This window comes from Lampetra planeri, chromosome 25 (assembly GCF_965212315.1).
Source record: "Lampetra planeri chromosome 25, kcLamPlan1.2.h2, whole genome shotgun sequence".
In the NCBI taxonomy this organism is placed as follows: Eukaryota; Metazoa; Chordata; class Hyperoartia; order Petromyzontiformes; family Petromyzontidae; genus Lampetra; species Lampetra planeri.
Window position 1 is genome coordinate 7,417,142 of NC_136131.1, and position 18,163 is coordinate 7,435,304.

Below are 18,163 nucleotides of genomic sequence, written 5' to 3' on the forward strand. Positions count from 1 at the left end.
TTGTTATATTTGCTGTTTTCGGTTTTTTACGTGAGATTTCGTTTATATTTGAACCTAAATTTATTTACGCGTCGCCTTTAAAATATATTTGTGCACTTATTAAGCTTGTGATCAAGCGAATGAGACGAATGGTAAAGTCCGAACCACGTTTGTAATAATTTTAAATACACGCGGAATATATTGACGCAGTCTGGAGAGCCCTTCATCCAGCAGTGGACTGACCATGAATGATCACGGTAAGAGAAATAGTGGCAACGAATTGATCATTGGTTAGTGCACTGCGCTCTAAAAATTATGAAGCCGGTGAAGTATGGTCAAACAAACCCATGACCGACACGGAATTGAGGAGGCCTACAACCAGTAGTGGAGTAAAAAAAATGCGATATAAATATTGTGATGAAGTGGCGTTGGGATTTTAAAAGTTAAAATGTATACGTTATTAGGAGATTTTACCACATGTGGTTGGTGTTCGTGATGCGAAGTTGAACTGTGAATTGGTGTCACGGCCCAGCTCGTTAGCTGCTTGTTGTATAGGTTTACGGTTCTAATCCAGCGGCCGCCCCGATTAATATTGCAGGTATATTAACCGCTAAAATACTGTGCTGTGTGGACGGTGCAGATCTCGTAACGTTATTCGCAAGCGTAGGCCGTTGTGTGCTGTCATCATGGTCCAAATTTGAACGAATTAAACGGCAAAAAAACCCCACAATTACTAAATTTATACTTTACATAGCAGCATTATTCACCCCCATACTGCGAAAACCTGGCAGGATCATCTCCGAAAATAACTCCTGACAATCGGTGAGACTTTCGTGGGTAAACAAGGGGAGACGGTGGGGGGGGTAAAGGATTGCAAACACAATTTGAACACCAGTATAAGTTTATGTGATGGTGTATCATGGTTGTTTACAGACTCTTAGCTTAACAAGATTGGCTATTATCACCTGCGTGAGCCCCAACGCGACACACATCAACAACAACAACAAACTTGAACTTGAACAATAATAAGTAAAGTTACAAGTATTGGATAAATACCGTTACAATTCGATGCATAAAATCACGTTGTTTCCTCTGCGCAATATAATCTAAACAACGGAACCCAATTATAGCTGTCAGTATAAAATTATACATATGTGGTTTGTATATATAATCTGTAATACGTATAAAAACACGTAACATTTAACATTTGTTTTCAGTCCTCGACATTTCAATAAATACTGGCCACGTTCCCAAGAGGAAGGTGATACATTATGATGTAGAGACCCTGGTATTGGTTTCCTAATCACGGTAGCTGAGCATAGGCCCAAAACGCCAAGTGGCCCGCGACAAGCAGCACTGTTAAAAGTGTAATAGATACGAGTTGTTATTAATACGTTACTTTCTTAAATGGAGAGAAGTTGGAAGAACTTTAGGAAACGGAGACGATGATGATGATGAGTGGAGCAGTGCGAGAGAAGAAGCAGAAAGAGAATTGAGGTGACCTGCAGTCTGGTGAGTGGGTGGGTGAATTGGTGGGTGGGTGAATTAGTGAGTAGATGGGTGGGTGAATTAGTAAGTAGGTGGATGGTGGATTTAGTGAGGTGGGTGGGTGAATTAGTGAGTGGGTGAATTAGTGAGTAGGTGGGTGAATTGGTGAGTGGGTGAATTAATGAGTAGGTGGGTGGGTGATTTAATGAGTAGGTGGGTGGGTGATTTAGTGAGTAGGTGGGTGAATTAGTGAGTAGGTGGGTGAATTAGTGAGTAGGTGGGTGATTTAGTGAGTGGGTGAATTAGTGAGTAGGTGGGTGGGTGAATTAGTGAGTAGGTGGGTGAATTCGTGAGTGGGTGTGTTGTGACCTGCATTGTGGAATGAGACAAAACGGTGTCTGGTAGAACTGAGTCCCCAACATGAGTGGTGGAATTAACGAGTGAAGTTCACGGGAGACACTAATCATGGTGGCAGCGCTATAAGAGTGATAAGGAGGCGAATGACTGCCCCCTCATCGCTCTTTATCGGTGAGTGTTGGATCATCAATTACCCAGACTGCTGCTTCACGTTGAATTCTACCAAGGTATCCGTGATGTGGCAAACGTCAACACCCGTCCCATTCTTATACATACTGCTCGTTGTGTGTTTTACAACACAAGTTAACACACAATTCGTAACACGCGTGAACACACCATTTTCAGTTAAGTGGGTAACATTGTACAATGTCCACAATTTCCTGTCCCCCCCCCCCCCCATTATTTTATAGGCGAAACGTTTGAGAATAAATGACAAGTGGCGTAAAGTGATCGAATACGGTACAGTATTAAAATGGGGTGGCGCAGTGGTTAGCACGCCGTGCTATGAACCCAGCAGAACGGGGCTTGATTCCCGGCCAAGGCTAAGTGGCGAGTGACTTTACCAACCTGTGTTGACCAGCGTGGTGAACTACGGTCACACAACTCGTACAACCGACCCCCAGTGGGCAGGTATTCGTCCAGCAGTGGATCGATCAAGGGCCGTACATTATTAACAGACATAGCCTATTTATGTTCCTTTTAAGGCCACGGTATTGTTGTTGAATGTGTTATAGTTTTTTTTTGTTAATTTAATAACATCAGTTATTAAGGTTATGATATGCGCACCACGTGCACAAGTGAATTTACAAACATAACCAGCCGCAGGTAAACTAAACACGAGCTTTGACAAGTCAGGGGGCAACAGGCAATTGCGGACACCCGGTACAATACTATACATTGCTCTTGTCTTGACGTAATGAGGCATATTTGTATTATTTGGATAATTCTGTTGTAATTTGGTGAAGTACGGTCAAGCAAACCCCCACGACTTACACGGCATTGCCGAGGCCTACGTTGTAATTTGAGGAAACCTGAGTGTGCCTCAAAATAAAAAAAAACCCTCGCAAACTACAGCAGCCTGTCGTGATCCTACTTGCTGTACTGTCTCCAACAACAGGCACCATCTCTGTCTTGCTGATGGAGTGGCTCACACAGACTCCCATCTCTAAGTGGTCCACCAACACCCACGACACTTTCTGAAGTGAAGGTGTCTGCCACCTTTGTCTTTCTTGGAAAATAACATTGAAAGCAATGGGTATTTCCCCCGAATATTATCCTGATTGTTGCTATCGAGACTCGTTCGTAAATCTTGCAGACCAGCACATCCCTTCGTGTTCGAAAGCGGCCCGAGGAAGCGGATATCACAAGGCCACCTCTGAGATCCCTTCAACTGGCTGCAATTTCCCACCTGCCCTGCCACCGAGGGTAATATGCATGTCATAACGGTCAAAGCAATGTTTTGGCTTTGCAGCAGCTTGCGTTTAGCCAAATCGAAGTTTTAGATCCAAAGTCAATGTATTGGGGATTATTATTTTTTTGTTTTAAAATCCATCAATTCGCTACAATGGAGAAACCGGTTTTATCACGGGTGGCTGCACCCTAGAGTCGAACCCAAGTTTCCCAGCGGTGCGGGTTCAGCCTTTCTGACATCTTTGAGCCACTGGGCCACCTCCTCTCGTCTTGAGGAGTATTGTGAACGAAGGAAGCGTTATTTATTCTTTTTGTTGATCTCGCAGGTTGCGTTGGGGTCGTTATTATGCATAGATATATTTCTGTAATTAACGTGCTTTGCTCCCATACCCAGTTTAACGCCCCAGTTTACCAGCCTTACCCGGATAATAATCGGCGAGATATTAAAAGTCTTAAAAGAGATTTTATGCTCAAATCAGCAGAGAGGCGTCGGTCCTTATCTCCCATTTTACAGCCCTGCAGAGTCAGAGCCAGAGGTGGAGATGTCTCATTCCTTCGGCAGGGGGAGTCCATCCATAGGACAACCGCTATTGATTTCCCTGTAAATTTCTCATTTTATTGACCACCGGAGAGAGTAGGATGATGGGCTGATTCAACCCCCAACCACGATGTGAACTCGGAACATTTCGACTGCAGGACCACTCGTTTTGCTACTGAGCCACCTGGGCCAGTTAGTGCGAAGTTAATCCCCGTATATAGCATGTTGTGTATTCACACATACAAAATAAGTGTGTATAGACATACATGTGTCACGTGTATGTGTGAGCACATACATTAACACAAAGGTACAATATAAGTTTGTGTGCAAGTGCATGCACGCTTACATAATACTGTACACAGTAACACCTATGCATCTTCTATACGTGTTTGTATATGTGCGTGTGAACGTACATATATATATACACGCATATGACATGGGATGTCATATGGACTGCTACGAGCTGGATCAGAAACATGGACCCTGACAATTAACAAGGAGTAAAAGTTGAACAAAAATGTGCAAAGAAGCGTGGAGAGGGGGGGGACCATGCTTGTTAACATACGGAAGTAGGAAGAGGAACGTGTCGCTTAGGACAATGCAGGGTGGAGACCTCGTGTTGTCTTGGTTGGGCAGGACACATCATCGCTACAAAGGATGCTAGCCGATGGACAAGACTGGTGATGGAATGGCAGCTAAAGGAGAAGAAGAGGACTCACATCGTGGAGGTGGAGCGATGAAATTGACTCGTGTGATGGAGCACTCGCCCCAACAGCCCATTAAAAAATGCGAGTCTCGCGGTTGACGATTGCTATGTGTAGTCCCATTGAGGATAATTTGAGGTGTCATTTTCTCAATTGCCAAATACGGGGGATCGTCTGTCTTTGTTGATCACGAGTGAGTGAAGAGTGGCGATGGAATATCTGCAGTGGTCGTCTGCTCAGGCGCGCTCCCTCCTTTGGGCTGCCACTCCGTTACCAGTCTCAGCCATCGGTCATTGTCGTCATCATCCTGTTAAGCCACGACGTCTCCTGCCCAAGCTGACGCTTTTCTTACCTGTCAAGGTTAATGTCACCGATTTGTGTTCTCTTCTATTCCATGCGTGTTCCTCTTCCTGTCTATCTGTGTGATTATGCGAGGGTAAGAGTACACATACACATGTACGGTGTGTAGTGTCGTATAAATCTTGCGTCGAATAAAAAGACTGCTATTAAGTTAAAAACGCGAATGCATAATTAATTGAACACAAGCGGTGTTCTGGGTTTCACCAGTCTGTAGTTTGCCAGATGTAAACCTAAAATAGTAGTCCACATGGGTACGGGATGATGACGATGATGATGACGCTTATGTTGATGTTAAAATAGCGTCATTGAAGTGTGGCGTATATTTGTTGAGCGTCCTGAGATAAGGTCACGTTTAAATATTTTAGAAAATCCAAATTGTGTGTTTTGTGATACCGTTCATGGTGACAATTGCGATGATGGCTGGTGGTAGTGATGGTGATGTTCTTACAATAATGGCGTTGATGATTATCGTGATGATCGCTTCAAGGTGAACTCAAGAGACCAGGATGAGTCATGTGCAAGAGTCACCTGGGGCATTAGTCTGCTGCCAATAGGTGGTGGTGATTGCTGCTATGTATAGTCCTAATTGAGCCTAATGTGGTGTAATTTTCGAATTTGCCAAATTTCGACCCCTGACGCCGGCACATAATGGCCTACTTGTGCGAGTGACATCACGGGGAATCCGTAACGGCCACAGCGAAGCAGACAGCGCGTGGTATAATTGCGGTTATTGCGCACCGCAGTAATAACCAGGGAGGCCGCTGGATTTGAACCGTGAACGATTGCAACAAGCAGTGCACATGCTACTGCTAGGCGATGTAGCCGTCCAATGACAGACATGATGTGGTGATGATGATGATGTTGATAATTATGATTACAATGTTGGTGATCGTTACGTCGCTAACAGTGGTAAGGATTTTACTGATGACATGCTATAATAATAGCCATGCCCATTTTCCATGAAATCCAGAGTCGAGAGACACTTTCTGGAGGGTTCTGCTACGTTGGGACGTTTGGCCAATACCATGAAGGAGCGTTGTTCGTGTGAAGCAAGGACATAATGCTCAAAGCTCCGTACAGATAGATTCATGCCATCTCGCAGCCCAAGCCTGGAACACCTGGTTATCCTAGTCAGTCTCCCATCAAAGTAATAACAAGGCACAACCCTGCTTAGCTTCCGAGATCAGACACAAACGAGGTGATTTGTTCATAGGCGACATTACCGCGTTATACACTGAACTCGTGATGACATTGCTGACCCTGAAGATTGCGATTGCGTTCATGTGATGACGCTGCTAATGACTTGTATGTATTTACGTTAAACTTCTTTCGCAACGTACGTAGCCAACCGGGCTAATTGGAGGTGCAAATGACAAGGAAAGTCATATAACGTCGCTCCCAACGATGATGATGATGAAGACGACGATAATCGTGCTGCTACGGCGGCCCAGTGACAAGTGCACCGTGGCCACAAACCCGGTGATCGAGTTCAGTTTTTTTCTGCCCACCGCTAACATCGTCCACCAACGTGGGCCCCCCGTGACGTGCGGTCGATCGGCTGAAAAGCTTCCGTCGGACAATCCTTACGTAACCCACGCGGCTTGGAGGGGGGGGGGGGGGGGAGGCCTTCGTCCAGCAGTGGATTGACAAAGGGGCTGTACAATTAAATTTAAGCAAGGGTGGCGGCAACGACCGAAGGCAGCGCGCTGCTCACGTGCCCACCAGCACCTGCATGATCTGGTCTAGCTCGTTAAGGTCTTGCTTGCCAGACGCCGCCGCCGCTCCCACACCGCCCCCGTCCCCCATTGTCCCTTCTGCCGGCGCTGCCACCGCCACTGCGGGCTTGGCGCAGTCGCCGCCTCCCTGCAGGTGCAGCGCGGCCGCAGCCGGCGAGAACGGGTCAAAGTCGTACATGGACGTGTCGATGTCCGAGAAGGCTCCATCCAGCGAGAGGTCGCACAGGAAGCCCGACGGTTCCGTCACCATCGCTGCGGCCGCAGCAGCCATCAGCTCGACGCCAGACAGCCGAGCGGCGCCACCGACGCCGCTGTCGTGAGGCCGATGCCCCTCGGCCCAGGCGGTGGCCGTCGGCGCAACCCGAGGGCCCCAAGCGGCGGCTGGCAGCAGCGCGGTGAGACACGGGCCTGGCGGCGAAGAGGAGGCAAGGACATTGCCGGTGCTTTCGCCGGCACAGTCGGGATTCGCCGGAGTGGCACGGCAACTGCCGTCCGCGAAGTCCAAGAGTGGCGCCGTCACGCCGAACCCTCCCAGGGCCTCGCCGCTCGCCTCCAGCACGGACGACGGCGTTAGCGGTGGCGTGAGCGAGCGGAACGGTAGCGGCTCCAGCTCCGGATCGGGGTGAGCCGCCCGGTCCGATCGTTGGTCCTCGGGGTCGTCGTCGACGCCGCAACCCGGCTCGGCATGCACGACCCGCAGCGTGTTGGCGATGAGCACGGAGCGGCGCAGGCAGGGCTCGGCGGCCTGGCGACACGCACGCAACTTCCCCAGAGAGAGCGCCAGCACCGAGGCTCGGAGCGCGATGCGCTCACTCGCGCCATGGTCGCTCGCGCCGTCCCACCAAGGCGCCAGAATTGGCGCCATCTTTGCAGTCACGGCGTCGTCCTCAAATTCCGGCAGGTCCGGAAGGGCCCGGGGGTCTGGTGCGTCGAACGGGCACCACTCCCGGTCGATGCCGTTTGACTCGGAGCGCCGGCGACATTTGTCGATGGGGCCCCCGTCGTCGGCGTCGTCCTCCTCTTCCTGTTCGTCATCGTGGCGGCACAGCTTGCGCTTGAAGGCCCGGCCGCAAGGCATCAAGGGGTGAACGGACGACTGTGGGAGGAGATGGTGGGGGACATGACGAACACTGTTAAGTAAAAATTAAACAATAATTTCTCCCGTACACCCCCCCCCCCACTCCATTGTATCACAGTTGTGCTATCGGCAGAATGACAAAGAATTCAGTTGGCACCCGCGCACGGCAGTGAAACTCTTCGTGCTGAAGAAATAGCCTGTGGAGGTGGATACTACAGAACTAGTCTCTGATAACCCTCTCGAGTGACCACTCCTGCTCACATTAGGGGGCAGCGCTTCTGGCTGTGGCATAGAGGACAAGTGGCTTTCTCATCCTTTACACAGTAGAAGTAGAGGACGCAATTTCCTACACGCTGCTATTGTTGCATGTCAAATGGTGATTTTAATCTTCACAGCTGGAAGAGTAAAACCGAATTTAACGCAATGTTTAGTGTAGTTGATGATTGGACCAAGACCATCAGCGTGCTACACTTGTGAACCACGGTAGAAACACTGTGGTTGCACGGCTAAAATCCGGATTCGAGCCCAGCATCTCAACGGAGCAAGTTTAGTGTCTCGGACCGCTGAGCCTCCCGGCCTCCTCCTCTTTGTATTTTTTCACGCATCATAATACTGACCTAAAGTCGTCAAATTGTGACTTAATAATAATCCAAATCGTCGTTTAATCATCAAATATCTAAGAGAGTCGAATCGTTACAATCGTACAAGATAACTTCCATCTGTGCGGCAATAAGCTGTGGTGCTCAGTCGAGGCAGTATAGCAAGCAGGAAGGATGCCGACCTAATCCATGTGCGCATTTTGCGTCAATCCAGCCACGCAGATGCATAAACCTACTTGCTGTACTGCCACCAATGAGCCGGCCGGCCGAAAACCTCGCGTCGAAGTCTGGGTAAGGTGTCTCGGAAGCGCAGGGTGAAATCTGACTTGAGAAGAGAGAAAGAGGGAGACTATTTTCAAAAAGCAAGAGAGAAGTCAATTGGTCGTCTACGTGCGGGTATGTGAGCCCCCGGTTCGCGCGGCGATGGAAAGAGTGGGAGCACGAGAGAGCGGGCGGGAGTGAGTGCGGGCGGGTGGGCAGGCGAAGCGGGCCTATGCGCGGGAAAGCCATGTTGGGGTCACGGCAGGGAGAGGCACAGACTGTACACTCTGCTTCAGTGCACTTTCACATGCTGTACCCAATCGGGGTGGGATCTTACAAGGTGTACCCAATGGAATAATACACATTAAATGTGTACTTGAAATTTACTTTAACAAGCTGTACCCAGTCAAGATGAGATTTCACACTAACCCAGTAAGGGGTTAGATTTCATAAATGGTACCCAATAGGGGTTAGATTTCACAAAGGGTACCCAATGGAATAGTCGACACTACACCTTTCCTGCACATATATTTGATGTACCCAGTGGAAGTTTGCTTTTTGAAGGTGTTTGCAATAGAATAGTAGACGCTACACACTGATTAAGCGCACTTTCACATTGTGTCCCCAACGTGGGGTGAGTTTTCACAAGGTGTACCCAAGGAATAGTAAGACTGTCATCTAGGTGCACATTTACAATGAGTATCCAATGAAAGTGAGCTTTCACAAGGCCCCAAAAGTTCAAGCTTCATAAATAGATCACTACATAAATAAATAATATTTGTTAAAAAACACATGAAATGTATTTTCTCGTCGAAATATCAATAAAATGCCAGTTTTCGCGTCTCCTTCGTCAGTCTATGGGTCCTGAGTCAAATCTGTTTCACTCGACCGGTTTATTTTTCTTCTTGTGAAACGAGATGGCTATTGGCAGATCCACTCGAAAACAAGCGGGACACAAACCCATCGAACCACAACAACAAACAGAACAACAACCACGCAAAACAACAACGACAAACTAAAGTCCACAGCACAAAGAAGTCTTCTCCACTTGTTTGGCTGACTCAGCTATAGGAGCAGCAGCAGCAGCCCCTCCCCACGCCCGGGCCCCTGCTCGACAGCCGCGAGTAATGTGCTACAGCTGGCGACGGAAGGAAGTGTGCGGCTGTAGTAGAAGTGGAGCTGGGCTCATAGCCGAGCTGTCCACAGCACGGCTCAGGTGGTGGTGGTGATAGTGGCCAGGGCTGTGGGGTTGTGGCAGCTATGCGACCATTAAAGATATGAGACAATTACGGATGAGAATAGCTATGAGATCACAATAGCTGTGAGATCATGACAGCTAAGATTATAGCGATGAGATCACAACCGCTATGCGATCATAGCGATGGGATCACAATAGCTAAGATCATTACAGATTGATCACAACAGCTAAGATTATAGCGATGAGATCTCAAAAACTGACGTCACAACAGCTATGATAATTACAGAAATGTGAATGTGACAGATATGAGATTGGAACTGCTTAGTTTTTAACAGTTATGAGATTACAGCTGTGAGATTATTTCAGCTTTGAATTATGTGTTATAACGTTACAGCTTTGAGGAAATCATAGCTATGAATGAATTACTGCTACGAATTACAGCTATGAGATTATAACAGCTATAAATAAATTGTGATTATTGATGATGAATTATTGACTATATAGTCCATCTTGAGTCAATCAAACAGAACTAGCAGTCGTGAAGTGTGCTGCTCTGAGTTTCAAGTCTCATTTTCAGGAGAGTCCTGCCCTGCGAAGTTTGGCCACCTTTTTTTGTACCGTATATTTACAAACATAGATTCCGTCATTATCATTGTCAAGAATAATGACCGAGTGGCAGCCAAGCAGTGGAATTTATCCGAGAGGAAGTCCATAAAAGAGAATGAGCGATGAAATCAACTCGCGTGGATCATTACATCGCAGGATCGCAAGAGATGACGCAACCTTGGGGAGGCCTTTATCCAGCACTGGATGGAGCATGGCTGATGATTATTTAAATAACATCACACTCAAAAGTGGTCTGCCAGCTCTAAGCGAGAAATGGGCACAACATTTTCATTGAGTCGGTGATGCTCGAAATTCCACATTATCGTGGCCGGGGCCAGGAAATCCTAATTTTAAGTCTTTTTTGAAGATTGCCTATTTGCCCAAAACGTCACTTATATAGTTTTTATTATTATTTTAAGACTGCAGCATTCTTGACAAATTTGTCCAGCGCTCATTGACACCCATGACTGCCGCCATATCACTGTCATCAGCGGCTATTTTCCATCCACTGCTGGATGAAGGCCGCCCCTGTTACGTGCGGAACGTGTATGCGCGCACGCGCTCATTCACTGGAGGCGGCTAGCCCGGGTGAGCGGTGCATGCGTCACTCATCGGCTGGTCGTCACCGGGCGTTTGAGTCATCGCCCACGGCTACAACGCGGAGAAGTCGAACAGCCGGCCAAGAGAGATGAGCGCTGGAGTGAAGTGTTGGTGAACCGTGAACATCACACACACACATGCAGTATATACACGTACAGCAATGAATTAGCAAATCTATTTGTGCGGATTTTGGTCGCCACCATGTATACAGCACATTTGGTTTTCTTTTCCCGTGGGTTCTCCAGATTCTCTCCCATGCGAAGCCATACTCTCATCACCGATGGAATTCAGGTCCAAACACCACAGAGTTGGAGCAACCCTCCTAAAAAAAAGTCTTGAGACTCAGTGAGGGTGTCCTGGATGAATAATGGGCATTGTTATTTTTGCCGTTTAGGGACTGGGTTCGGTATAGAGGTGAGTGTTAGGATGGGCTTTAGAGACAGGATTTGTGTTAGGATAAAATAGACTAACAGAACACAAAGACTGACATCGGGCCCATTGATTAACATAGAGCTCAGGCTAACATAGGGCCCATAAACTAACAGATTCCATAGGCTGACATAGGTCCCATAGCCTAACATAACCCACAGACTTAAATCGGGCCCATAGACTAACACGGGGCCCAAATACTGACACAGGGGCCACAGTCTAACATAGGGCCCATAGACCAACATTCCATAGACTGAAATAGGCCCCATAGCCTAACATAACCCATATACTTAAATCGGGCCCATAGACTTACATAGGGCCCATAGACTAACATAACCCATAGACTTACATAGGGCCTTAATTCTAGATTTGAAGCTTTCGTGACTGCAAGGAATCATATTCTTAGGTTTTTTCCGGTAAAGTCGCGTAGGTAAAACATCAAAATTAATGAAAATAAAAACAAAAATCACGACGTTTCGGAGGCAACACAAGTCTCCGTCATCAGGTGGGACCGTGCAGCTAATTCGGCTGTGACGGTCCCACCTGATGACGGAGACTTGTGTTGCCTCCGAAACGTCGTGATTTTTGTTTTTATTTTATTTTCATTAATTTTGATGTTTTACCTACGTGACTTTACCGAAAAACCCTAAGAATATTACATAGGGCCCATAGACTAACACAGGGCCCAAATACTGACACAGGGCCCACAGACTAACGCAGTGTTGCGGGTAGGATTGGGTAATGCTTCCCTTGGCCACACGACGTTGGCGTTTACTGGGTTCCAACAACTCAACTCTCCCTGGAACCAACCCCAGCTCTCCCGACTTGTTTTCGGGTCGTACCGCGTGGTTTTTTTGGCACGACGTGAGACGCTTCGCTCTGCGTGCTATGAGCTTCTTCAGGAGCTGCATCAATACCGTTTTCCGGGACATGACACCGAACGGCGACAACGCGATGTCATTCAAACGCATACAGAGAATTGTAGAGCAGCACAAATGCGGAAAAGCGAGCACATTCGGAAACCACGATTGCTATTCAGAGAGACCAGGTCTCTTCTTAGGGACCAGGTCTCCTTTGGGGAGCAGCTGCCAGCCTCGGTGTCAAACCCAATCGCCCCCCCCACCACCCCATTCCGAGCAACTGAGCAAAGAGACGAGCAGATGGGAGAGTGAGCAGACAGCAGAGAGGAGGTCAGCAGAGTCAATACCCAGACAAAGATCTCCCGTGTAGCCTACACAGACTTTTGGGGCAAGTGCTGTTAGCGAGCACCTATTAAGGTGGCAAAGGGGCGTGAGGAGGGGCTGGGGTGTGGTCAGAACTCCCCCCCCGGCCGCCTTTGTCTCCCCGGTGCTGATTTTTACGTGCACCGTGGAGATGGAGCGATTAAATCAGCTGGCTCGTGCACAGGAGCACGATGGATTTTGGCATCGCAGGACCGTGAGGGATGGTGACCACTTGGGGATGCATTCATCCAGCAGTGGATAATAGCAGTGGACGTAGGGCAGTGGGTGTCTTTGAGATATCGTAGCACCCGTTTGACTATTTTAAAATCCAATTGTGTATAAATAAATGTTCGACATTGCGTTGCGTGCTGCATATATCCACAGCTGCGTGGGGTGGTGACGGCACAGTGCTTGGCGCACCACCGTACCAACACGGCCACTGGGAGTGGGACTCCCGGCCACGGCTAACATCAGTGGCGAGCGGTATCTAAAACCGGTCCCAGGCAGCCCCTTCACGCGACCAGCGTGGTGAAGTATGGTCTGACAACCCCAGCGACGGCTTTGGGGGGGGTCTTCATCCAGCAGTGGACTAGCAACGGGCTGCAGATTATAGATTATAATCACATTACATTGTCATTTGCATTTTTTTCATTCATTCGCTGCATCTTCTTCCTCGTGTAAACATGGCTTGGTTATCATTCACAATTGTGGCCCTTAGCCAGTGATAGAAATTCCACATTCGTATGACGGGGCCGCATTTTACCTACATAAACGCCATAATGTATTGCCATTACTTACAACCCTTGGTCCATCCACTGCTGGATAAAGACATTTTGCCATGCCGATCAGGGGGAGGATATTTGACCCTACTTCACTATTCTGGTCGCTGCTGGTTAGTGATGGTGGGGATGGGAAGGGGGGCCCATAACACGTTCTGATCCCACTCGCTACTGATGGGAGCCGTGGTTTATAGCGCTAACTGCTGCACCAGCCCTATATATATGCATACGTACAATATTGTACATTGCGCGATCAGACTTAAAACAATGGCACATCTTTACCGAGGAAATGATCAAGAATCTGTTTTTCAGGAGGGCCCTGCTACATTGGGATGTGTGGGCACTACTTCTCGTCGTGGGCGGGTGTTGAGTGTGACGCGAATGCTGCTAAAAAGCAGACACATGCCTCTCTTAACGGTTACTAGTGGCCAAGTTTAATTTGTCTAACCAGTTGAGAACTCTTAAGACACCAGGTTAGTCTCATTCGCAAGTGACCTTTGCGAGACTGACACTCACGTGGTACAGTACAGTACATACAATAGACAAAGACCACCCGTGTAGCCTGCAACAGGCTTAGGGCAAGTGCTGTTAGCGAGAACCTGTTAAGGAGAGCACGATACACCTGTGAAGGGGGGGGGGGCAGAATCACAACCGGCCGCCTTTGTCTCCCCAGTGCTGATGTTTACACACCACACCGGTTACTCATTTAAGGCCGAGATGTCGTTAGGGCAGGCCCCATAACCGGTTCAGAAAATCATCGATGTTGGTTGTGAATGGTAGAATCGAATTCGTTACACAGTGCAGTGCGAACCACTGCGCCACCACTCCCCCCCCCCTCTCAACACGCAGTACACAACGCTGTGGACACAGCCCAACGTTGCCACGAGTGAGTGGGGGATTACGGAGCACCGCGTGAACCCGAGTACAAGACGTACAAAGAGGAACAGAGAACACCGCTGCACACACACAGCTGTAGGCACACACACACACGACGGTAGACACACGTTAGCGAGCACATACACATTTAAGGCTGAGTCAACCTAAGGGAGGCCCAGGATCGGTGCATATAGTCGCCACTGTTATGAGCAGAAAACGATTATCAGGCCGTCGAGTTCGTAGCGCGGTGCGTTAACCACTGTGCCACCGCTCCCTACAAAGACAAAGATCCCCCGTATAGTCATAACAGACTTTTGGGGCAAGTGCTGTTACCGAGCACCTATTAAGGCCGGCACGGCACACGAGGGGTGGTTTGTCCAGCACTAAGCCAGGCCGCCTTTGTCTCCCAATTTCGCATCAGTTATCGATTTAAAACTGAACCGACCTAGATGGAGGGCCCAAGACCAGTTTAGATGTCGCTCGCCACTGACATTAGCCACGAGGGGCAATCAAACCCAGAGCGCAGGGTGAGGGGGGAGTTCCTAGCGCAGTGCGCTAACCACAGCGCCACCACTCCACCCCATTAAAGGGCCCCAACCAAGGGCGGGCTTGAGGTTCGCGGTTGGCTTCCAGCGGCCGCTCTGGTTAATACTGCGGCTATGACAACCCAAAAAAAATAGGACCCGTGACGTCAGTGGCAAAAGTGGCCCACGGTCCAAATTTAAATATTTACCCGCAAATGACTCAATTGGGATGTAAAGTGCTGAGCAATCATCGTCCTCCTACCGCTACGAAGTTGGTGGGTACCCTCCTGAAAAAAACCCAGTCATGAGAACTCAGTGATGCCCTCCTGGGGGTAAATAAGCATAATTCATATACAAATATATAAACAACCACAAAAAGATAGAGACACAACACCACATACACACAGATGTACACACACGCATAATAACGCTGTAGTCAACTTTTATGCAGCTGCAGTCATACAAACAGCACCCCCTACAAGCTGAAAATTACCAACACCGAAGATTCAAACCACGACAAATGATATAAAAACTTAAATTCTAAGATTAAAATGTAATCAGAATTTGACGCCACAGCAAAAATGATACCACAAAACTCCGAGACAAGACACCCCAGACATACAAAAGTCAAAGATCCCCCGTGTAGCCTTCAAATACTTTTAGGGCAAGTGCTGTTCGCGAGCACCTATGATGGCCAGTACGGGACGAGGGGGGGGCAGCACCACGCCCGGCCTAGTGGCGATGTTTCTACACCGCACCGGCTACTCATTTGAGGCTGAGTCGACCTAGGGGAGGCCCAGGACCTGTTCAGATAATCGTCACCGGTGTTGGCCGTGAGCGGGAATCGAACTCGGTTCGCCGGGTCCGTAGCTACACAGCTCACGAACCTCTCCCCACACAAACACACAGACGTACACAGATACGCAGACACACGTATGTACACATACAACCAACACACACAACTATTCCCCAGTCTGTATGCATGGTAGACACGTACACAGACAAAGGTCCCCCGTGTAGCCTCCACATACTGCCGGGGCAAGTGCTGTTAGAGAGCACCTATGAAGGTCGGCACAGCGCACAAGGAGGTGGTGAGACTCGGCTCACGCCCGGCCACCTTTGTCTCCCCCGGTTGTGATGTTTTCACAGCGCACCAGTTACACAATTAAGGTCGAGTCGACCTAGAGAGGTTCCAGGACACGCTCGGATGTCACTCGCCGCTGATGTCAGACACGGCCGAAGTTCCAACTCGAGTCGCAGTGCAGCGCGCTAACCACTGTGCCACCGCTCCCCACGTTATAGACACAGACACAGATCCCCCGTATAGTCTTGGGAGACTTTTGGGGCAAGTGCTGCTAGCGAGCACCTATTAACACCGGTACGGCAGACACGCGAATATACAAAACCAGCTTTGGTGACGAACTCACCCTTCAAGGCGATGTTGGTCGGACGGATGATGATGTTGTTGGTTTGAAGAAGATGATGATGTCGTATAGTCGGATGGTGGTGACGATGATGTTTGCGGTTGGACGGTCGAGATGGTTATGATGGTTGGTAGTGATGATGTTGTTTGGATGGTGGTGGTGGTGATGATGTTGTTTGGATGGTGGTGGTGGTGATGATGTTGTTTGGATGGTGGTGGTGGTGATGTTCGGTTGGTTGTATGACGGTGATGATGATGAGTCAGTCTGTATCCGAGCACCACAGTAAAACCTTTCCGCCTTTGTCTCTCCTCCCCCGCTCGGCGTGTCTCACGTTTGAATGGCTCTGTTGGTTGGAGTCCTCAGGCAAAGGGAGGGGGGAGGGGGAAGTGAGGGGCGGGGGGGAAGTGAGGGGCGGGGCAGAGCGGGGGGGGAACCGGGAATGAGGGGGCGGGGGTGAAGGAGAACGCCGTGACGTCACAGGTCTCAAGGGACCCTGCGTCACCAGCCGACGTCACTCGCTGGGAGCCTTGCCAGATGAGAGGTTTTTTTTTTACCTTCAAACGTGCACATCGGCGGTGTTAAATCAAAGGTTTTTTTTTGGTCAAACCTTCACCTATTACCTCCAGATTTAAAATGCAGTATACATTCACGGACCGCTTACGCTAATCCACTGCTGGATGAGGACAGCCTCCCCACGTCAGAGGGGAGTTGGTTGACCACCCTTCAGGGTTGATTTTGGCCGTGAACGACCAAATGATTGTTTTTTCTGCACTGCCTCACAAGGCGCAATGCACCTCGTGTCTCCGTGTCTAGAGGAGAGAGAGGGAAAGAAACCCCCTCCTCCCCCCCCTCTCACCTGGCAAGGTGTCCCTTTCATATATATATAGGGGCCATCCATAAATGACGTCACGCGATTTTGGACGATTTTTACCCCCCCCCTCCCTCGTCACGCGGCGTCACAAAAAGTCAGACTCCCCTTCAAATATGACGTCACAAAGCTCTGCCCCCCCCCCCCCAAAACCATATTTCTTTTTGGAAATAAAACATGCTTCATATCGCTTGAAACTATTGTCATTGTAGTGCGTATTTAATGTGGCGCTGCACTCTGATGTTGTAGGAGAAACATTTATTAAAACGTCTATTTAATCAAGTAGAACGTGTTGTCTATTTATATAAAGTTGCGCATTTTGATGTGACGTCACATTTATCACCCCCCCCCCCTCGTCACACATCGTCACAAATGTCTGACCCCCCCCTAGGTGCGTGACGTCATTTATGGACGGCCCCATAGATCAGAATATGTATTGATACCAGAGGAATCCGATGAGCTACAAAGCTGCTTCACAGATGTCCAGTCGGGGCGTGCGACAAATCGTAAAAAAACAGTGCAACAAAGCACGAAAGGAAGTGTAAAGTATTAGGAAGGTAAACAAAATCACTTGAACATATACGAATACAACTAAACAAATGTGTTTTGTATCATACCAGGTAAAGCCCAATGAGGTATTAACTGATTTTATAGAGGCCATCGCCTCCCCCCAGTTCTGTCTAATATCCTATAATCTGAAATGCTTATTTATTTAGAGGGCCATTTATATGAAGGGCCATTGGCCGAAACGTCGCCAATTATACGTTTTTTTTTTATTGTATTAGGCCACGCGGTGTTATTGATTGATATGTTGAGTTTTGTGTTTACTTATCAAGACGTAACACCTTCTGAGCTGACAATGCTTTTCCCACTAAGAGACAAAACAAATACTCATTCAATTCGTCTCCTTCACGGATCTATCCCTCCACATACAAAACAAAGTACAGGCACTTCTCTACTTACGAACGAGTTAGGTTACAGATGACTGTTCTGAAGTCCAACTTTACTCCTGTCGATTCCAAACACGTACGGCATGTAAACACGGGGAATGGCTTTTAAAGTTGTATAATCTCATGTAGATGCCACTGGTTCTTCATGTTCTGCAGATGTAGATGCCACTGGTTCT

General features: G+C 48.4%; 1 protein-coding gene across 2 annotated transcripts; it reads right to left on the reverse strand.

Annotated features, from left to right (window-relative positions):
- Positions 1-862: 862 nt before the first annotated feature.
- LOC144727369 (uncharacterized) lies at positions 863-16,549 on the reverse strand. Of its 2 annotated transcripts, none has more exons than XM_078606138.1 (2): positions 16,173-16,549; positions 863-7,668 (listed from the first exon to the last, which is right to left on the reverse strand). In XM_078606138.1, exon 2 carries the CDS (start codon positions 7,648-7,650, stop codon positions 6,547-6,549), a length of 1,104 nt encoding a protein of 367 aa, XP_078462264.1. In that variant the 5' UTR covers positions 7,651-7,668; positions 16,173-16,549; the 3' UTR covers positions 863-6,546. The 2 variants fall into 2 exon arrangements, with proteins under 2 accessions (XP_078462264.1, XP_078462265.1); XM_078606139.1 differs by lacking the exon at positions 16,173-16,549 and adding an exon at positions 8,486-9,885.
- Positions 16,550-18,163: the final 1,614 nt, after the last annotated feature.

Coding starts and splice junctions, on each gene's coding strand:
- LOC144727369 (XM_078606138.1), bottom strand. CDS start 7,650: ATGCCTTGCGGCCGGGCCTTCAAGCGCAAGCTGTGCCGCCACGATGAC.